The 21,904-nt window shown below is 38.9% G+C and overlaps 1 protein-coding gene across 35 annotated transcripts in view; it reads right to left on the reverse strand.

The window, feature by feature from the left end:
* The window catches only part of DLG2 (discs large MAGUK scaffold protein 2), a 997,741-nt gene that overhangs the window by 376,866 nt on the left and 598,971 nt on the right, over positions 1–21,904 (reverse strand). For 20 of the 35 annotated variants that reach the window (XM_030474393.1, XM_030474399.1, XM_030474376.1 and 17 more), the window contains 2 exons: positions 20,310–20,363; positions 8,500–8,559 (listed from right to left, as the gene is read on the reverse strand). In XM_030474393.1, the coding sequence (XP_030330253.1) occupies positions 8,500–8,559; positions 20,310–20,363 (114 nt within the window). The remainder of the gene's footprint in view (positions 1–8,499; positions 8,560–20,309; positions 20,364–21,904) is intronic. The other 15 variants (XM_030474424.1, XM_032919710.1, XM_030474407.1 and 12 more) reach the window with 1 other exon arrangement.

Below are 21,904 nucleotides of genomic sequence, written 5' to 3' on the forward strand. Positions count from 1 at the left end.
TTCCTTTCTGTGAAGAATTTCCTTTGACTTTCCAGGAAGTTTCTCTCAGTGCAGTTGAAGAATGGCATAAGCAACTGAAGTAGTCCCTTAATGAAAATCAGTTCTACAGATTATGATACATTCCTAAAATCCTGAAGAAAAATACTCTGTTGGGTTCTGCATTTTCATATACCCTGTCACTTTGTTAAGACATTTATAGCTATGTTTTTTCTCATAATAGTAATATGATACTATTTATACTTCTACAGTTATTTGACAGACCTGTTTACACTTAAACAAGTAAGTACTGCCTAATTCTTTCTTGCTGTACTTCATATCTACAACTGCATCCACCCACTCAATAAGATAAAGATGGCATCATATGAATTTTAATGATGAGAACTGTGTTACAATAGTGACAACGGCATCAAAACAGCCCCAGCTTATACAACTGCAATATTTTGAAACCACTGCACCTATTCTTTCCAACAAAATTTGTCATTAGAGCTGTTTGTTATGCTTAGTCTTATTTTTGAGAAGAGAATGTTTTGTCTAAAAATTACAACATCTGTAGACTTTTATTACAAACAAAACCCATTCTTAATTATAGTGAATTGGATATTGTTTTTCAGTGCCTTCAAGAAAGAAAACTGCTTCTTCTGCTTTTATTATTGTACGCATAGGAAGATAAGTACCCTGCCACTGATTTTCACTCCACATGCAAATTGCATTCTTTTGGCTGTATGGTTTCACCAGTTGCCCAACCACCCAAACCTCACCAGAATACAAGATTGCCAAATTCTTGTTGTACAAAGATCCCTAGGATGTATTTGTCATTTAAAACTTTCCAATTGGCTGCATAATTATGTCCATTTTACATTTCAGAAACATCAAGGTCATTTGGGTAGTTTAATGAGGATAAGGTTTAAATAGCTCTTTGTGATTTCTTCTTTATCAGCAAGACCAAAGAGTGATCCTTATTTAGCCCTTTGCCATCTCCAGATTAAGGTTATTTCTTCATTAACGTCAAAGGAAACCTGCTGATGTCCTTTTGATACTGTTTTCCAAGAGCATTAAAAGTTTCCTTTCTAACTGCATATAAATATACAGAAAGCATTCTCCTGTGGTTCTGATTTCAAATATGATGATTTTGTGTTTTCAAACTGTCCTAAAGAGGCTGACAGAAAGTTTCTCATGCTAATTTTCTTTATCTACGTGAGTTCCTTTTGTGACAGGGATATTGTCTGGGAAGCTAGGGACCAGGTTAGGAAAGCTAAGGCCCAGTTAGAATTAAATCTGGCAAGAGATGTGAAAGATAAAAGGAAAGGATTCTACAGGTACGGAGCAAATAAAAGACAGACTAGGGACAACGTGGGCCCTCTCCGGAAGCTATCGGGAGAACTGGCTACCATGGATTTGGAGAAGGCTGAGGTTCTTAATGACTTCTTTACCTCAGTCTTCACTAGCAAATGCTCTGACCACACCACCCAAGTCTTGGAAGGCAGATGCAGGGACTGTGAGAATGAAGACCTTAGGCCCACTGTAGGAGAGGATCAGGTTTGAGACCATCTTAAGAACCTGAACGTGCACGAGACCATGGGACCTGATGAAATCCATCCACAGGTCCTGAAGGAGCTGGCGAATGAAGTTGCTAAGCCACTGTCCATCATATTTGACAAATCCTGGCAGTCAGGTGAAGTTCCCGATGACTGGAAGAAGGGTAATATAACCCCCATTTTCAAGAAGGGGAAGGTGGAAGACCCGGGGAACTACAGACCAGTCAGCCTCACCTCTGTGCCTGGCAAAATCTTGAAGCAGATTCTCCTGGAAAGCATGCTAAGGCACATGAAAAACAACAAGGCCGTTGATGACAGCCAACATGGCTTAGCTAAGGGGAAATCCTGCCTGACCAATTTGGTGGCCTTCTATGATGGAGCCACGGAACTGATGGACAGCGGCAGAGCAGTTGACATCATCTACCTGGACGTGTGCAAAGCTTTCGACACTGTCCCACATGACATCGTGGTCTCTAAATTGGAGAGACATCAATTTGATAGATGGACCACTCGGTGGACAAAGAACTGGCTCGATGACCGCACGCAAAGAGTTGTGGTCAACAGCTCAATGTCCAGTTGGAAAACAGTAATGAGTGGTGTCCCTCAGGGATCGGTGTTGGGACCTGTCTTGTTCAACATCTTTGTTGGCGACATGGACAGTGGGATTGAGTGCGCCCTCAGGAAGTTTGCCGACAACACCAAGCTGTGTGGTTCGGTTGATACGCTGGAGGGAAGGGATGCCATCCAGAGGGACCTTGACACGCTTGTGAGGTGGGCTGATGCCAACCTTATGAAGTTTAACCAAGCCAAGTGTAAGGTCCTACACCTGGGTCGGGGCAATCCCAGGCACTGCTACAGGTTGGGCAGAGAAGAGATTCAGAGCAGCTCTGCAGAGAAGGACTTGGGGGTGTTGGTTGACGAGAAGCTTAACATGAGCCAGCAGTGTGCGCTTGCAGCCCAGAAAGCCAACCGTATCCTGGGCTGCATCAAAAGAAGCATGACCAGCAGGTCAAAGGAGGTGATCCTGCCCCTCTACTCTGCCCTCGTGAGACCTCACTTGGGGTATTGAGTACAGTTCTGGTGTCCTCAACATGGAGGACATGGAGCTGTTGGAGCAAGTCCAGAGGAGGCCATGAGGATGATGAGGGCACCTCCCATATGAAGACAGGCTGAGAAAGTTGGGGCTGTTCAGCCTCAAGAAGAGAAGCTGCGTGGAGACCTCATAGCAGCTTCCAGTATCTGAAGGGGGCTACAAGGATGCTGGAAAGTGACTCTTCCTTAGGGACTGTAGTGATAGGACAAGGGGTGATGGGTTTAAACTTAAACAGGGGAAGTTCAGGTTAGATATAAGGAAGAAGTTCTTTACTGTGAGGGTGGTGAGGCCCTGGAACAGGCTGCCCAAAGAACTGGTAAACGCTTCATCCCCGGCAGTGTTCAAGGCCAGGTTGGACAGAGCCTTGGGCCACATGGTGTAGGGTGAGGTGTCCCTGCCCATGGCAGGGGGGTTGGAACTAGGTGATCTTAAGGTCCTTTCCTGTTCTATGATTCTTTGATTTTTTTATACAGATAGGCCACATCTATTTTTAATCACAGTGTGTAACTAAGCACACTTCCTTATTATCATCCATATTGCCTTTAGGAAACTAGGACAATATATTAAGCTCTTTGAATGAAAAGTTACCATAACCGAAAACCTTCTTGTCATAATATAACTGTTCTGGTATGAAGAATGCAGAGTGAAAGACCATATGGTTTTGAAAGAAATTTATACTTGATCAGGAATAGGTCTTATAGTACGTGTGCAATTGATTTGTAGAACCTACAGAGAGCTCAACCACCAGCCATTGTACATCCTTTAGGGAAAATATCACCCTCATCACACAATTAGCAAAGCTCCAAGAAGCCAAATCCAGCTCTTGGTCAATGCCTGTAAAGGTCTGCAGCACATTCACAAGCAACTTGTACCCTGCTCAAAGAGTACTTTTTTTGATCATTCTTTTCTTCTTGGATGTCTCCTATATCCTTTTCCAGGTCTTGATTTTTAGTCAGCCTTCTTCACTGTTTATGTACCATATTAATCCTTTCCTCTCTTTTTTCCTCCCTCACTGTTTTTTCTCCCCTTTCTGGGTTTTCTTGCTTTCATTCTCTTGGAGAAATACGCATTTAGCACGTAACCATTATCACTGTTCTCTGGTTGATTCCCAAATCCCTAATTTTATCTTACCTTACCTCATATCTCAAATCTCGTTCAGAGCAAAATAATGTTTTCTGTATCTATTGTGAATCACCATACCCTACCTCTAATCACAACTTCTTATGTCTTCACCTCAGCCTCCACTGATTTCTTTGATTTTTGTTCTTTTCATGTTTTTTGTTTCTTCCTTCTTGCTACCTCCAAATCTGTTCTTTTTCTCTCACAATCAGATGCACACATACCGAATTGAGCACTTTATCTAACCCCACTTCATCTAAAGGATTATTCGTGATTAGCTTTCCAGCTTCTCATCTTTTCCAGCTAAACTTTTAACATGACCTTCTCCCATATACACCACATAAGAAAAGCGCCTATCTGTTTGCAAGTGTAAGCACTTGATATATTTAATTCAGACCCATCACAAAATTCCCACTCTCATAAGCATAATCCATTGTGCAGATTAAAGCAGAGGTCATGATTTCAAATGAGGTTCACAGTAAGCGGAAATTAAATGATATCCACGCATGAATTCTGTTTAGGCTAGCACCTCCAAGTTGTACAAAATTAATATCAACGAAAGAAGAAGAATGCAAATTTCAGCTTTTGTGCTTACAGCCTTCTACCTTACGCTAAGAGAAATTCATATGCCATCATGTTAGCTATCTAACAGGTAGAAATCTGAATTAAGGAGTCGTCTAGGCTTTTTTTTTACAGGCACTAGAGAGAGGAATCAAGTGGAGGTGATTTATGCCGTGTGCCTTAGTCTTCAGTTTGAATTGCCATTCAATGAACCTGTCTGCCCACTGATTATATAGAGATGCTTTGACTTTTAGGATCTGCATCCTTAAAAAATTATTTTGTAAAATGTAAAATTGGTTATATTCCTGTATCTTAAATCTGTAAGATAGATCAGTGCAGGAATTTGAAACAGTGCATTCCAGAGAACTAGATACAGTAATTTCTTTCCACTGAATTACATTCTTTCTTATGCAATTCAGGTCATTTACTAAACGGCTGCAGAAGTTTGCACTCACTCTGCCTTTCATTTTCTTCTGTGCTTCTGCCACTGCTGACACCCTAACATATGAGTTATCATAAACACTCCATTTGTCAGGTTCCTATATCTCTGGTCCATTTCAGCTGTAGAAGAAAATCCATCAAACTTTTCAGCAGTCTGAATGGTTCATCCATTTCTAGAAATGATTTTCCTGTGCAATATTTCACTCTGTGCACAAGTTACATAAAAATGGAAAATTGCTGTTGCTTGATTGACCTTATTTCATCAACAAAGATTATAAAGTACTTGTAGCTTGGGAACTACAAGGTTATTTTAATAATGTTTAATACTATAATTTGCGTAATTTTATTTAAAAGGTTGGTAGCTGTAGTTAGAGTGTTTAAAAGGCAGAAATTAATACATAACTGGGTTGTTTGATTCATTTAAACACTTAAGATAAATTTTTCTCTCAGTTCTAGGGAGAAATCAATAGCATACTAACTGGCAACATTTTAGGCAAGGAAATAATAGAAATAATTTACTTCATTCTTTGATATCTGTGACATGTTCATGTAGCAATCATATAATGAAATGTATAACATTTATAATGAGCATGCCCCATTTCCTCAGTAATAATAATAAATAATAATAATAAATATACAACCAACACAATCTATTTTCTTGCAGTTTGTTAAATGAAAATGTACTCTGACATATTTTTATGCCTAAAATTATCTCCCAGTATCTTTGTTTACCTTTGAGAGTTAATACTCTTCACTGCCCTCTGACCCTATTGCTTTTGAAGAAACCACAATCAATGAATTATTTTGGGATCTTTTCTTCTCACGTGTTAACTAGCACAAGTACTGAAGGCTAAACTGTACTCTCAGTAACACTGGTGCAACCCCATTGGTGTCACTGGGTTTGTACTAGTGTAACTGATGTTACATTTATTCATCTGTGGATGTACTTACACCTGCAGGAGGGAGCAGACCTGAAAAGGTAAAGAAAATAATTGCACAAATGATAAAAATGAGTAATAAGGATTATTCACATAATAAGGTATAAGTAATTTTATAAACAAATATTAATGTATTGCACAGGAAAAGTTTTTTATGCATGAATCACTTGCTTTGCAAGTATTTTTACTGCAGCAGAAAGGTTCGCGATTTCTTTTAAAATCTTGGAAGACTCTTTAGTGTATGTATGGGCAGGGAGCCACAGTCCTCTGCGCTCTACAGCTGAAAGCATAGCAGAACAGCTCCCTCATGCCTAATTAATTTTGCTGCAGGAAAAAAAAAAAGAAAGACAATCTGAATGGCTAAAACAAAATCAAAATGGTTTCTGCTCCTCCTCAGAAGCTCGGGGAAAGAAAATTGATGTAGCTGTTGTTCACAGGGGTTAACAGCACACACCCTGAGAAGCAGTTAATACAGCACGATCGATCATCACCGGTCACAATCTAAGCCTAGCCAAAATTCAGCAAATTGTCCCAAATGTTCTCAGCTTTCTTGGTAGGAAAAACTGTTTTGCATCAGTTTGAGAGAAATTTCATGTTTTTTTCATAAAAAATTTTTCAACTTAGATTTAAGGAGAGAGGAAAAAATCACCTTCATCCACCTTCAGTTTCATTTCTGATACAAAGATACAATTTTGAAAGGTGAGCCTGAATGTTACTTTTCAAGTAACTTTTATGTATTTCCATAGTATTCTAAAAAAAAAAAAAATATGCTTTTAAAGTTATCTATTAACTGCATGCAACAGCAGAGCTGCTTCACTGAAGCACTAAGGAAAAGGCAAAAGAAAGCTCAAGAAAAATGCTGATGCATAATGCTCTTTAGAGCATGCACAAAAAGCTTGCACTGCACAATAAGCTCCCTCAGATGAAGAAAGTAGTGTTGGGAGAAAACCCATGGCAGGAAAAATATTCTAAGCATGTTTTTAATACACTAAAATGCGCTACTGCAACACAGAAATCCTTTGAAAATGTTTAATGATATACAATACTACTTTAAAATGTCAAGTATTGCATCTACTTTCAGAGGTAGAGCATAATTTACCAATTATATGAAGTATTTTTGGTATGTTCTCTGTAGGTATCCTGACATAATCAAACGTATGATTCCCACATCTAAACTGTAAATTATTTGGCAGGAGAGATGTGGAAAATATTCTGGTTCTTACTTCAAAAGTATGCAATAAGGTTTGTGGTCAGTGATCATCATAGGTAGATTTGTGCATATCTCCTGGACATCAAATTCTCTAATATCTACAAGGCCACTAAACAGCCACTCCTGGGCTTTACTACACTATACATGTTCTAACATCTTTGCTCCACAGAAGTGTTAATTTTCAGGATTAATTTTTTTTCTCCCTCATCCTGTATTTGGAATGTGTGCTAGGGTATGTGACAAAAGCTCATCTGCACCCCCAGAAAGGAACATATGGAGTCAATGGCAGGTGAAGGAGCCCAAATAACACCCTGCCTGGCTGCTCCTAGGCTTGTCACAGGAGCCATCAGCCCACCAAAGGTGCATATGCATAGGCACAGAGGCTCAAGAGCAAGTGGGGGAAGCCCCATAATCCTGTCTGAGACCTGTCCCTCCCCAGAGAAACCTCAGTTTCATGGGCTAAGGTGACACCCAGCACCAGGGGTCAACTGGAGAGCACCTTACAGTCTTGCACGGTGGTGGAACACCCTGTGGGATGCAGGGAATGAGCATCTTGGCTCCATGACAACTGCCCAAGAGACTTTAATATCCAGGGTTTGACTGAGAAACCCATTCTTGTGTATGTGCAGGGGGAAAAGCAAGGATCCAAGGCCAGCTACTGGATGGACTGTGTGTTTAAGGTCAGTTACTAGAGAGACTCACAGTGTGCATGTGTGTGTTGGTGAGTGCACAGGGGTCTGTACCAGCAGCTGGAGGAGGGTTGCAGCCTCAAGGGCATGCACACCCAAGGTGCCAGCATTTGGGACAGCAAAGGTATGGGGCCAGCTTTACTGAGTTGACTGTCTAAATGCAGCTACTGGCAGTTCTCACACTATCCAGATATATGTATATATAGAGATGGGAGAGGGGGACATGATGAGGCCACTGGTGGTACTTTTGTTTGTGTGAGTGCTGATTGTGTCTGTGCTGTTCTGTTCAGCCATGTGTACACATGTATATCTGTCCTGTTTGTGTACTTGCTTACTGGGAATATTGGTTGGACATTGCAGCATGGAGTTGTAGCAGCCTCACCTCTGTCAGGCTACCAAATTCACCAACCCCCTAACATTTTGTAATAATTCATGCACAGGTATTACAAATATACTGGGTTTTGCTATCACAGACTACAACACAATGCAAGGTGAAGCAGAAAAAATAGTTTAGCTTTGCAGGCTCATGTTCATATTTCCACCAAAGCAGAAAGATTAAAAATATGAGAGGGAAAGCTATTCTCATAATCTTTTTGAGCCATTCTTCACTAAGAATTGGCACGGAAAGAACAATGTCTAGAAAGAGAATTGGAAATAAGAAACTGCTCAAAGCGTATATGATGGCAAACTATAAAACATTAAAGCTTTAACTTGAATAAAGCAGGGGAATGCCTGCAAAATATAACCAGGTTTTAGGTACGGCAAAAAATAAAAATAAAAAAGATGTAAAATTCAAAAACTGGGTAGAAAGTCAAATATAATTTGTTTTCCTCTAATAAATCTGCATATAGAAATAAGGTTCATTGAGACATGTAATTGGAATGGGGGTGTCCAGTCCTGACTAAAGACCAACCTGTGTCACTGATGAGATCAGGCTCCTTAAGTCATGAGAATGGCTCCTGGAGATTGGTCCCTAGTTTGAAAGAAAGATGGACATCTTTCAACAATGTCAAGATATATGAGACAATGTTTCATAAATTAGAATATATTTGTCTCCCTCTACATGAAAATCAAATGCCTGGAGAACGAAAGAGGAGCACTTCTCTGACTTATTTTGCAAACAAACCTCAAAGTAATACACAATGCCTACGAAAAGAAATGAAACAGTATTGAAAGCACCAGCTGCAAATTACATTTGTCCTCTGGGGGAATAACAAGAGGTCATATGGAGATTTGGAAACTTTTCCAATTTATAGAGTAAGAAAGAGCACTATTAAGATAACAGCAATCTGCTTCTACTAAAGAGAAAGATGATGGTTTAATCAAAGTGATTAATCAACCTTGTAGTCTGCACGTCATTTGAAAAGTTATTATAGCTCAATAGTTTCAAGATAAACCCAGCGTTCTGTGCTCACCTTTCTGTCACCTTTGCAAAGTCTAAGTCCTGGATTTGGACATCATACAAGATTACTTTTGTTATGACCACACTACTGCCCAATTAAGCTGGGTAAAGAATGAAACAATCGCACTTGCCAAAATGCAGTGAAGTTTTTTGCCCAGATAGCATAAACCATCACATATTCAGCATAAATAAGTTATGACTAAAAAGAATCCAAAGTTTTAAACTGTTGCCATCTTTATGCAGAACAATTTACAGGCAAAAATCACTTGACAGCTGATTGAATATGTTAATGTAAGATATAGAAAAAAAAAAACCCTTCAGTTGTCATTTCTTTTCATTAATAATCTCTACAGAGTGTAAATTTATCTCATGTAGGCTTCTTTAACATCTATTATCCTCAAACTAAGTCAGTCCTGTATAGAGAATTATGAAAGGTGGAATTTTTAAGATCAGAAAAACAGGTATCTATGATATATTTGGATTTGCTACTATATGCAGAAAGCTAGGTCATCTAAACACTGGTTAAAAACTTAACTTACCATTGAGGCTGATCCACCAAATCACTGCATTAAAAGTAGCACGGGTTTTTACTTTGTAAAATGTGGGTTAGAAATGAGTCACATTCTAAAACACTCACAGCTTGCAACAGTGGGGACTTTGCTTCAGAATATCATAGAATCACAGAATGGTTTGGGTTGGAAAGGACCTTAAGATCATCCAGTTCCAACCCCCATGGGCAGGGACACCTCACCCTAGACAATGTCACCCAAGGCTCTGTCCAGCCTGGCCTTGAACACTGCCAGGGATGAAGCATTTACCACTTCTTTGGGCAACCTGTTCCAGGGCCTCAGCACCCTCACAGTAAAGAACTTCTTCCTTCTATCTAACCTGAACTTCCCTTGTTTAAGTTTAAACCCGTTACCCCTTGTCGTATCACTACAGACCCTGATGAATATTCCTGAAACTGTGCTGAAGGTGTGTTAATTTTACAGCATGGATCAGCTTATCCCTGGCTAACAATAGGGAGAAATTAAAGAATTTAAATAGTTGATTTTGCATTTTTATTAAAGCAAAATTTATTTATATTGCTGTAGGAAAAGAGTAAAAACACACTGCAGCTATTCTAGAATTTAACATAAATAATGTGAAAAACCCCTCCTATAAAAACCACAATGGATAATGCTAAGAGCAATGCATAAAAGTTTATAAAGGAAGGAAATCTTTTCTTTCCAATGTTATTACTAATGTTGCATTATGTACTGCCAGGATAACAACCTTGCCTTGGCTGAACTTTAAAAGCTAGCAAAGCAAAGAAAAGCATCAATCAATTCTAGACATAAAAAATAAATACTCTTAAAATTACAAAGGAGGGTTCTCATAAAATGAATTTCAGATACAGCTCATCTTAAAGGACTGAAGCATCAGAGAAATTAAGCCCTTCCATTTCCAATGAGACATTAAACCAATATTTTTCTTTTCCGCTTTTCATCAAAAGAAGTTTTCTCTTTAATACTGAGCAGTTCCTTTCTCTTTCCTTCTTAGGTTATCCAAGGTCAAAGGAATATGTCTATCTTTGACAAGAGCACTCTAAATTTTGCCTAACTAATGTCTGAAGTCCTCAAAATGAGGTCTTATGGAACAGGAAAGCTCTTTCTGCCTTTTGTATAATTAAAACTATTAAGAGAATGACATCTGTGCTAACTCTTCCTTCACTTCTGACAACAGCTTTCAGTTAAGATCTACACCTTCCTAAAACAATGAAATCTACCTACATTTGGCCCTGTCTCAAATCACAAAGAAATGAAGTCAATAGATACATATTCATTTGTACTCTTTATGCTATGCTTTCCAATTCAGTTCAGAACTGCAACTTCATGACAAAGTAATTCAGAATAAAGCTGTCACTATGCTAAAGTAGTTTTGTGTACTTGAAGAGCTTTACCAACTTCTTAACTATATATCCCAATTAAGCCTTTTATGCAACAGAATAAAACCTAAACTGAATAGAAATATTTATGGAAGACAGTGGTTTTGATGGCTTCAGACCATGCATTATACTATAGAAGCATAACTTCAAGAAGTTATGTTTGCCACTGGATCCTTGCAAGCCCACAGACCCTGCTGATTTTAGCTTACTACTACAAAATTCAGTAACATTAACTGTGGGTCTGTAGTGTAATATATCAAAAATGACACAAAAACAAAAGCAAAAGCTAAGTCAAGGTTAGGGACAGCAAGACAAAACCAAATTCAAAGCACATTTAATTTAGTTCAATTTGGGCAATGCAATTCTATGCTGACTGAAATCTCCAAGTGCTTCAAACAACTCTAATAGACTTTATGTCCATTAGACATAAATAGGTATGTGCCAGCACATACCAATCTCATGGACAAATTATCTTGGATGAATTAAAAATGAAGTATACATGGGCATAGAGGGTATGCACACATACCCCTCCTGCACCCACAAAAACATCTATGATTTTTCTCAGAGTGATAAAAAAAACATAAAGTAGTGCCTTCCCCACAGCAAAAGCTACAAGAAGAGTGGCCCAATAGTAACAGATTTTGCAAAAGCAAAGCACAGAACCTCATTCAGGGGGATTATTTCAGTGCCACCCAAAGGACTGACTGCCTGATAGTGGGTAGAGGGCATCTAGAAGCCTGTTGTCAAGTTTAGTTTCTTAAGAGAAATTCTACTTTGTAAGCTCTGGTGTGTGAATTAAAGATTGCTAAATGCAGGGAATTTGCTTCTCAAGCACACCCATGATCTCAATCAAAATGCTGAAGTATGTGCGCTGTAGTAATCCAAATCCAAAAAGTATGAGGCGTTACACCTTTCCTATGCTGTGTCCACCTGAAGCAGAGGGACACAGACAAGTGTAGGATGTGCTCTCGTTATAGTACAATAAGCTCCTCTCTCCCACTCTGCTAATGGCAATATTTCAAACAAACGTCCACAGAAAGAACTTCTTGATTGAATTTAAAGGCCAGGGTTATTCACCAGCAACTGAAAACAGAAAGTATTATAGATTTGCGGAATAGAAATGTGAAGGAGTAATTAAATACGTGACCAAGAGATGCCTTTACTTGTTGGATTGACAGGATGTTGATATTTCTACTTAACATCCAGACACAATGAAGGTTTTCTTCTGATTATGTAATATGATATATAGCACTCAAATACAGAAAGCAGTGCTCATTTCTGAGAAAAATAGAAGAAATTCCTCCAAATATGAAGTTATTTTATTTAAAGAGTTGCTTTTTCTCCTAGTTAAAAATTATGTCTTTGATGAGGCTTAAATATTCAAAATTGCATCCAGAGTTTAACAGAGAAATGCAGTAAAAACAATTAAATTTTTACGTCAAAATCACTTTGGCCCCTTTTGTGTTTCTTTCCAAAACAGTAAATTTTAAAAGAAGAGGTTTGAAGTATATTGATTTTCAGGTAGAATAAAAATGGATATGAAATAGAGGCAAAATAAATCAGATTCATAAGATCCATTCTGTACTTTTGCTTTGTGTTTTGGACAGCAACAATATAATTTTCTACTATCCATCATCATCAATCCATTTAAATCATCAGATGGCAGGATGAAGCGTTTTCTATTTCTGTATGGTTAAGGGGAATTGTTTTCTGACATCACTAATGGTTTCAAAATATTTTATAAACATGATTTAGATCAATCTTGTCAATACTGCTATTATATATATATGTGTGTGTATATATATATGTATAAAATCTCCCATTGTTTCCAGTACAGAAACAATGACATGCAGCAGAACACAGCAGCGATTGCCACGGCAAACAATGTTGCTTTGATGCAATTCAAGGGCCAAAACTAAGAAGCCAAGCCACGCCAATGCAGCTTTTAAAAACTAGCACTAGAGCTCTATAAGATTTAGCTTTCCCATTGTAGTCCACGTTAACCGACAGACTTAAAGATGAGTATAAACTACAAAGAAACAAAACTGGTGTTTAGCAATCTGGAAAACATAAGAGTCATTCAAGATAATAAGATGTGCGAACTGACTTTCAAGACTATGATGAAACTAATTAAAAGCAATACATTTATTCTGAAGATAAACCAATGGGAAAATAGGCTGCACCTACATTCATATTAGAATCATAGAATCATAGAATCATAGAATCGTAAGGGTTGGAAAGGACCTTAAGATCATCTAGTTCCAACCCCCCTGCCATGGGCAGGGACACCTTGCCCTAAACCATGTGGCTCAAGGCTCTGTCCAACCTGGCCTTGAACACCGCCAGGGATGGAGCATCCACAACCTCCCTGGGCAACCCATTCCAGTGCTTCACCATCCTCACTGTAAAGAACTTCTTCCTTATATCTAATCTAAACTTCCTCTGTTGAAGTTTGAACCCATTACCCCTTGTCCTACCACTACAGTCCCTAAGGAAGAGTCCCTCCCCAGCATCCTTGTAGACCCCCTTCAGATACTGGAAGGCTGCTATGAGGTCACCACGCAGCCTTCTCTTCTCCAGGCTGAACAGCCCCAACTTTCTCAGCCTGTCTTCATATGGGAGGTGCTCCAGCCCTCTTATCATCCTCGTGGCCCTCCTCTGGACTTGCTCCAACAGCTCCATGTCCTTTTTATGTTGAGGACACCAGAACTGTACGCAGTACTCCAAGTGAGGTCTCACAAGAGCAGAGTAGAGGGGCAGGATCACCTCCTTCGACCTGCTGGTCACGCTTCTTTTGATGCAGCCCAGGATACGGTTGGCTTTCTGGGCTGCAAGCGCACACTGCCGGCTCATGTTAAGCTTCTCGTCAACCAACACCCCCAAGTCCTTTTCTGCAGGGCTGCTCTGAATCTCTTTATCCAATAAAAGCCTTCAGAGTACTGACGGGTATATTTTCCCCATTCTTTTTATGGTTAGATGTAACTACAGTGCATGACTCCATCTGAGAGATCAGAATAGAAAGACATTATTTTTCCATGCAGCCTTTGTTTAAATTTTTATGTACTTCCTTCTAAGGTACTAAATCCAGGTGCACTGGCTGACTAGGATTACAGAGGAAAAAGCTGATTCATAGAATCACAGAATACCAGATTGGAAGGGACCTCAAGCATTATCTAGTTCAAACTTCCTTGGCAAAAGCACAGTCTGGACTAGATGTCCCAGCATCCTGTCCAAGTGAATCTTAAAATTATCTAACGTTGGGGAGCCCACCACTGCCCTGGCGAGATCTGATTGTTCTCATTGGGAAATATTTTCCTCTTGTGTCCAGAGGGAATCTGCCCAGGAGTAACTTCTGCCCCTCGCCCCTTGTCTTTTCCATGTGACTCCTTGTAATAAGGGAGTCTCCATCTTCTTTGTAGCCACCCTTTAAATACTGGAACATAGTGATAAGGTCTCCCCTGATCCTTGTTTTCTCAAGGCTGAACAAACCCAGCTGTCTCAGACTTTTCTTAGGCTTCCCAGTCCTTGGATCATCTTTGTGGCCCTTCTCTGGACCCTCTCCAGACTGTCCACATCTTTTTTGTATAGTGGGCACAAAACTGAACACAGTATTCCAGGCGTGGCCTGACACTCTACTGAGTAGAGTGGGATGGTGACTTTATCTGTGCTGATGATGCCCTTGTTGATGTAGCCCAGCATCCTGTTGGCTTTCTTTGCCGCAGCATTGTGTTCACTCCTATTGAGCTTGTTGTCCACCAGGACCCACAGGCCTGTTTCCACAGAGCTGCTCTTCAGACAGGGAGATCCCAGCCCGTGCTCCACTCTTGGATTGTGTTTGCCCAGACATAAGGCCTTATACTTGTGCTTGTTGAACTTCATAAAGTTCTTGTTAGCCCACTCTTCCAGCCTATCCAGGTCATCCTGCAGGGTGGCTCTTCCTTCCAAAGTGTCCCCCACTCAGTTTGGTATTGTTAGCAAACTTGGTCAGGGTGGGCTTGATCCCATCTTCCAGATCTCTTATAAAGATATTAAACTGTGTTGGGCCCAATATTGATCCCTGGGGGGACCTCACTGGTGACAGGACATCAGATGGAAAAGGAGCCATTTACCACCACCCTCTTGATGCAGCCACTCAGCCAGTTCCCCATCCACTGCACACACCACTCATCGGGACCATAATGTGACAATTTCTCTAGGAGGAGGCATCATCATAGCCTCACACTTGCCTGTGCAGGAGTTGTAACAGAGCAACTGCCATGGTCCAGAAAGGATCTGAGTTCCCAGTGTCCCTAAGCAGAGATGCACCAGAACAGCTGCACAGCCATCTGTGTGGCCACACTCAGGCATGTGTAAAACAATCTAAATGTTTGATTACAGCTCACAAAAACATAACCTGAGTAGTTTAAAAATCACTTCTTTAGGAAACAACGTAAGTGTGACTGCACAGAACTCAGCATTGGCAGCACAATTAGCAAAGCAAACCAGTAATAAAATAGCAATAACAATAACTCATAATAATAATAATTACAACAACAATAATAATTTTGAAGAACAATGTGACACTGAAGAAATACAAGGAATTCATTAGGACCTAAAGGAGAATGAAGTACATAGATCTTATCACTGTGAGAAGATGGGAGGAAAGTAACTACCATGGTACCTGAGTGATCTTACATTAATGTTTAGCTAACTGAAAGGAAAACTAAATTCCATTATAAAATATATAGGAAGGTTTCCATCAATTTCTTAAAGTGATGCAGCAAAGCCAGCCTTGTAGCTACTTTTAACTTAACTATGCAGCATTATGGAAACTAAAAAAGAAATAAGTAAGACTTATTCTGTGCAACAGAGAAAGTGAGATGATTCATGTGTTATTAAATGAATGCTTCTCATTATACAAAAAGATCTAAAATTTACAGCCAAAGAATAGAGAACAAACAAACTCCCACAAATGTTTAATTGTGCTTAAAATGCCACAGAATAATTCGTTTTGTACCATCGAAGCTTTCTATCAAATTTATTCCCACGTCTAAAGCTTGGTGAGCCAAAGTTTTCAAGCCACTGAACCTAGAAACAAAGCTTATTAACTGTTTCTTCTGTTATTCTCTGCAGGACCAAATTATAAGGGATAAAATACAGTATAATAGAATAAGGCCTTTTCTTTTACTCCATTTAAGAAAAGAATACTGATGAAAAACAGTCCCTCACAGGATGATTTTTTTCTTTCAAACTGTTGAGCTGAAGGTTTGAAGAATTTCAACAGTACCAAAAGGTTTAATTACAGGAATTTAAGTCATTAGAATGTTAATGAGGCAAAGCACACAGTTTACCAGTTGCATACCAACTGGAAAAAGGAAATTTCTCTCTGGTGGACTAGTGGAAGAATTACATTTGAAAGTGCTTTGCAAATGGTAATCACTGCTGTGAGGCCCCCTCCCTCTGCTGAAAACACTCAAGATTATTTGGAGGAAGGTGGCAGAGAGGATGAGCAGAGCTGTTGTTGTAATGGAAATGAATTGAGGGTACACTGGGTAAAACGAAACAATGAGATAGGTTTCTTATGCTGTTGAGCCAACAGCCAAACAAAATCATGAGAAGTCTCCATCTGGTATGCAGCAATACCAAAAATAGCCTGACCTTGTTTAGGGATCTATCAGGTGATCAGTTGTGGCTAGTAATGTCAGAAAAAAGCGAGACCATTTTGATTCACCAAAGTTTGCAAATCCATGTTTATTCCTGTCTTTAAAATTTGAAAATAGGATCTACATGACATAAAATGGATTAGTTACCTTTGTTATGGTAGATACAATGAAAACTACAGTTACTTAAGAAAAATAGATTTTAGTAAAAGAAAAATTATGTATATATATTTTTAAGCAGCATTATTTTTTGCAAAAACATGAGTGGACAGCATCAACCAGTTGTCATGGAAAGCATCTTAAATACCCCCAACATTCAGAAATCAAAAACTAATATGTCAAAAATTTTCATGAGATGTATCACTTGCAGATATATATATATCCACTTGCCTTTTAATTTTATTTAACAAGTTAAGCTAGAAATGGTACAGAGATATGTGGAATGCACATTCAAATGAAAAAACTAAAGGGCAAGCACCTAAGACTAGAGAAAAACAGGATACAAGAAAAAGAATGTAATCTTAGGAAACATGGTCTAATTGGTAAGATCTAAAAATTTCTGCCTGTTCCTGCCACAGGAGACTCCCTGGACTGAGTGTGCTTTGAGGCTTGACAACAGGAGCTGAACAGCAGGGATCTAAGATGACTCTAGCCCTGAAGATAAGCACTTCTGGGTGTTTTAGACATGCTGCAGTTACGAGAGAGGATCGTGTACTCTATGCCCACTTATATCATGGCTGCTCTTAGCTTTGGACAGACAATCGTAGAATAGTTAGGGTTGAAAGGACCTTAAGATCATCTAGTTCCAAATATTGTAACTTGGATTCTCTGATCCATAAAATAATTGGTCCTTATTAGGGGACAAATTAGATGTGTTTTTCTGCTGTAACTAGAAAAGAATGGTACCTTTCTGAAGCTTTCACGATGAGAAAGCTAACTCTAAGAGTACTTAAACATTCACCAGAGACGTCCCTGAGCATTTACAGCCTTCCTCCAAGCATGTCAGGAGGTCCTGACAGTGCTGAAAAGGCGGGTGCTTGACTCAGGTTCAAGTTTCAAAATAATAATTAATCTTGCTTTATTTTATCTCTCTGAACTGACCTGTCCAGAAAAAAATTATTTTAGGGCATACCTGCTACATTATATTTTCTGTAATATAAATTATATAATGGCTGCATTGTCCTCTGCCTTCCTAAATATTTAAGAGAGAGGCAAAGCCCTCATAACATCTCATGGTGCTACAGGCTGTGTATAGGCCCCACATGGTATTCTAGTCTGTACTGGGTCTGGCTGGGAGGGAGTTAATTTTCTTCACAGTAGCCCCTATGGAGCCATGCTTCAATCTGTGGCTGAAACAACATTCGTAACACACCAGTGTTTTGGCTGTTGCTGAACAGAGCTTGCACAGCATCAAGGCAATAAAAGCTCAGGGAAAGGAGGAAGAAGCAGGGGTCATTCATTGCTATGGCATTTGTCTTCCCAAGTAACTGCTCCACGTGATGAAGTCTTGCTTTCCAGGAAATGGCTAAACATCTGCCTGCCGATGGAAAGTAGTAAATGAATTCCTTAATCTGCTTTGCCTGCTTGTGCAACTTTTGCTTTCCCTGTTTTACTGTCATTATCTCAACACACAACGCTTTTTATCTTCCATTTTCTCCTTGACCCACAGGAGAGGGGAGTGAGAAGAGTATTTGGCTACTGGCCACAGCCAATCCACCACATGCTGACCATAAACCTGTTCTTGAAAGGTTCACTGGCCCAGGAGGGGATGCACACACTAGCAAACATTTATCTAGCCCAGTGACTACAGCACCTTCCTAGCAGATGAAATACCATAAAATGAAACCAAACAGAACTAAACTGAACTAGTCGTGGGAGGAAGAAAGAAAACACAGGTCTCCCAAAAAACCCCACAGCCCACTATCCCAAATATCAGGTTGGAGAGAGAGGTCATTTGTCCATATGGTTGTCTCTCTGTCTCATTCTGGATGGAATTGAAGCATAAAAATCCTGATCAGAAAGCAAGGTCTATTTATAGCAAAGGCCCTATGTTCTGTGGGGCACTGTGGTGGCCTAGGCTCAGCAGATATGCTTCATCTTGACATTTCTTATTGGCTAGTCTAAATAAGCCCCACTTTGGTAGTGCTGCCGTGTCCCATATCCAAGGGACATAATTCTTCCCATGCACTGGGTAAAAGCAAGGTGACTGATTCAGAATTGTCTATTTTTACAACAAGCACCTTCTGTTTATTTATCTAGTTCACATCATGTGTTGGAGACTGAAACAGCCCACAGGCACTTTTCAGTCTATTGTCAATATATCTTTTGGATGTGCTCGGTCATTTGTCCTTTTTTTTTCAGGGAAAGGAACACTAGTATAAAAGTTCAATAAAAGTGTAGAAGTATTGATAGATTGTGTTATGAGAATAAATCATAATGATTGAACATCTTGCCACTAGTGTAACCGCATCTGTATTTAGGAATTCTTTCACCGTAGCTGCAGAAGGCAGCTGGGCACAGGTCCAGTGCTGGAAATGAGAACTGGGGCTCACAATGTTCCTTTTGGTTAATCTAGAGAACACTAAGTGAAAAATGTCTCATTAAAACCGAGAAGCCAGACCTATTGAAAGTGAGACCATAGAGGATGATTCTGATGTTAGGAAGGAAAACTGAGACTCAGAAATGATAGGAAGCCTGTTAAGAAAGACAGATAAAAATGAATGAACAGAGAAATTTTAACTTTTCCACCCTTCCCAATGGTTGAAATTCCCAACAAGGGATTTCTCTTCTACTTTTCAGTAGCATCATTCTTCTAATTTGCTCCTGGCCAGGACAACCCCTATTAAACTTCTTCATCAATATCCTTCTAAAAGACAGAACCCAGCAATATGATTGGTGTAGGTATAGGTGGATAAATAATTAGGCTTATGCACTGGTATAAACATGACAGATGAGAGACATTAATTAGAAGCTTTAGAAAGATAACTCAGAAGATGGAAGGAGAAAGATTAGATACTGTCTAGTTAGCTTCATACTACTTGCTTTTCTTGCCTCCAAACGTCTAAGCCTGTTACTCTCTTTATTATGTATTCACTTTGTCTTTCTCTGTATCCTTTATCTTCAACTGTAGTTGCATTTACAGTCTAAAATGACAATGATATCAAATGCTTGAAAAGCAGATTTTTAAAACTCTAGTGAGAACATTCATTTATTATAGGGTTTGTTTTTTTTTTTCCTAGAAGTCATAAAATTGAAGAGACATTAATAAGAAAACATGAGGTCATCTAGTTTGTGCTGTTATTTATCATGAAGAGCTTTCATCTACAACAGGAACATAGACGGACAAATGAAGAGCTGTTTGCACCATTTTAATATTACAGTGTGCATCTAGGTATGTTCTTAATAAACTAGGAGGGTACACGATGCTCTAGCAGGAACTATTAATTCTTTATGTTTCTGTAAGGAAGACAGGCTTAATGAAATCACTTTTTTTTTTCAAAGAAAGGTTAGTTTTAGTAAGTTATGGTTTATGTGTTAAAGTCTAAACTACAAATTATGTGTATACAATATGCTATAACTCATCTGAGTGAAATTATCATTCCTGATACCTGCTAGAAAAGAATTGTGTAACTGTAAATGACATGATTAATTGAAAGATTTTTTTTTTTTTTTTTATAGCTTCTATGCAATACTGAATAGAATTTCTGTGGAAAAAGAAACAAATTCCATATATTAATAAAAAAATTAATACTTACATAAGGGATTGTGTCCAAGGTGTCTGTGTTGACAATTATAGGGGCAGGGCTTGCCTGAAAGGGAAAAAAAGAAAAAGAGAAAAGAAATTAAAAAATCTGAAATTCATTAATATTGAAATGCCCATAAAGATACATCAAATTAAAAGTCTGAAAGCCTGTCTTCCCACTGAATTCACATTGTACAACAGCACGTAACTTTGGGTACTGTTCAATCAATTAAGGATGAAGGAAATAGGTCCTCAGACTTCAAAACACATCTCACTATGGTCTTTCCCTTCAATTTCATTAGGCTTTGGATCACATCCTGAACATATAACTACTAGTAATTCATTTTTCAGTAGAACCAAAAAAACCCATGATGCATTCAGCTTAGAATTAGGCGACCTTGGGGTGAGAATTTCAGCTTTCCTTGCCTTACAAGTCCACTTTTTTGTGTTTAAGCAAAACCAAGGCAATAAACTGATCTTTACAGAGGACAAACCTCAACATTTTATGTTTACACAACTTATCAGTATTACACAGGTAGGTAGTATATGCATACTTTACGCATACTAGGATATTTATGTCAAAGCTATGTATTCTTATGGTTCATACACACTCAGCTGATGTTAAGTTTGAAATATAGAGATGGTTTAAAAAGATTTGTGAGTCTATAAAGCTGCCCAACATGACCTTTAACTTACTGATGAAAGACTACTTTCTAGACACCTGAAATGCCCTAACTTCTTCCTCTTTCTATGCTGAGATTCAGTAGTGGTGACCCTAGGCCGAGCTCTGATTTGACCCAGCTCAAAATCTTGTCTCAGACACTGGAGAAAACCACAGAGCTGTGAGAAATTGTAGAGCCATGCACCATAAGTAAAATGTCAGGGGCAGGACTGCTGAGATGGGATTGTTGATAGTTCAAGGACTCAGGAAAAGATTCAACATGTAGTCAATGTAGGACAAAAAGCGATGGAAGGCACCTCTTGTATGCCTGACCGAAGAACGACTCTTCAGGCATTCTATTGAGCTCATTAGTTCTATTTATCCACATTGTATATTTGCCAATGCGTGACTGTCTGTACTTTAAACTTGTGTAGACTGCAGGGTCTCTTTGTGCATGGTACTCGTGATTACAGCACTACCAAAAGCACTGATCATATTTCTATTGTCAAGTATTTACTGCAGGATTTCAAAACCTATGTTCACACAACCCAAATTAAAAACGTAACATTCCTGCAACAATTCAAATACTTTCAGAAAATCGCAGTTTCTTTCCAGTTTTGGTGAAGTTACTGAAAGACGACTCTGTGTTCAAAGAAACTATGTTACGACAGCGACTGATGATTAATGCCATTATTTCTACACAACTGTGTAACCTGTGAATAAAAGCTAAATTGAAATACATACAATTTAGTGTGTATACAATTCATGGCATGTATCTGTTATCATAGTAAGGTATAGTTTAATATTAAAATGCTTCGTATCTGAAAATATATTGTACACCCATACCCATCTATCCTCATTATGCCTGGACACTCTGGAGTGATAGATAAAAGCTGAAGGCCATATGATTTTAATATTTTTAGCTTTAGGCATACGGAATAATTTAT

The sequence above is a fragment of the Strigops habroptila genome, chromosome 2, assembly GCF_004027225.2.
Source record: "Strigops habroptila isolate Jane chromosome 2, bStrHab1.2.pri, whole genome shotgun sequence".
Taxonomy (NCBI): Eukaryota; Metazoa; Chordata; class Aves; order Psittaciformes; family Psittacidae; genus Strigops; species Strigops habroptila.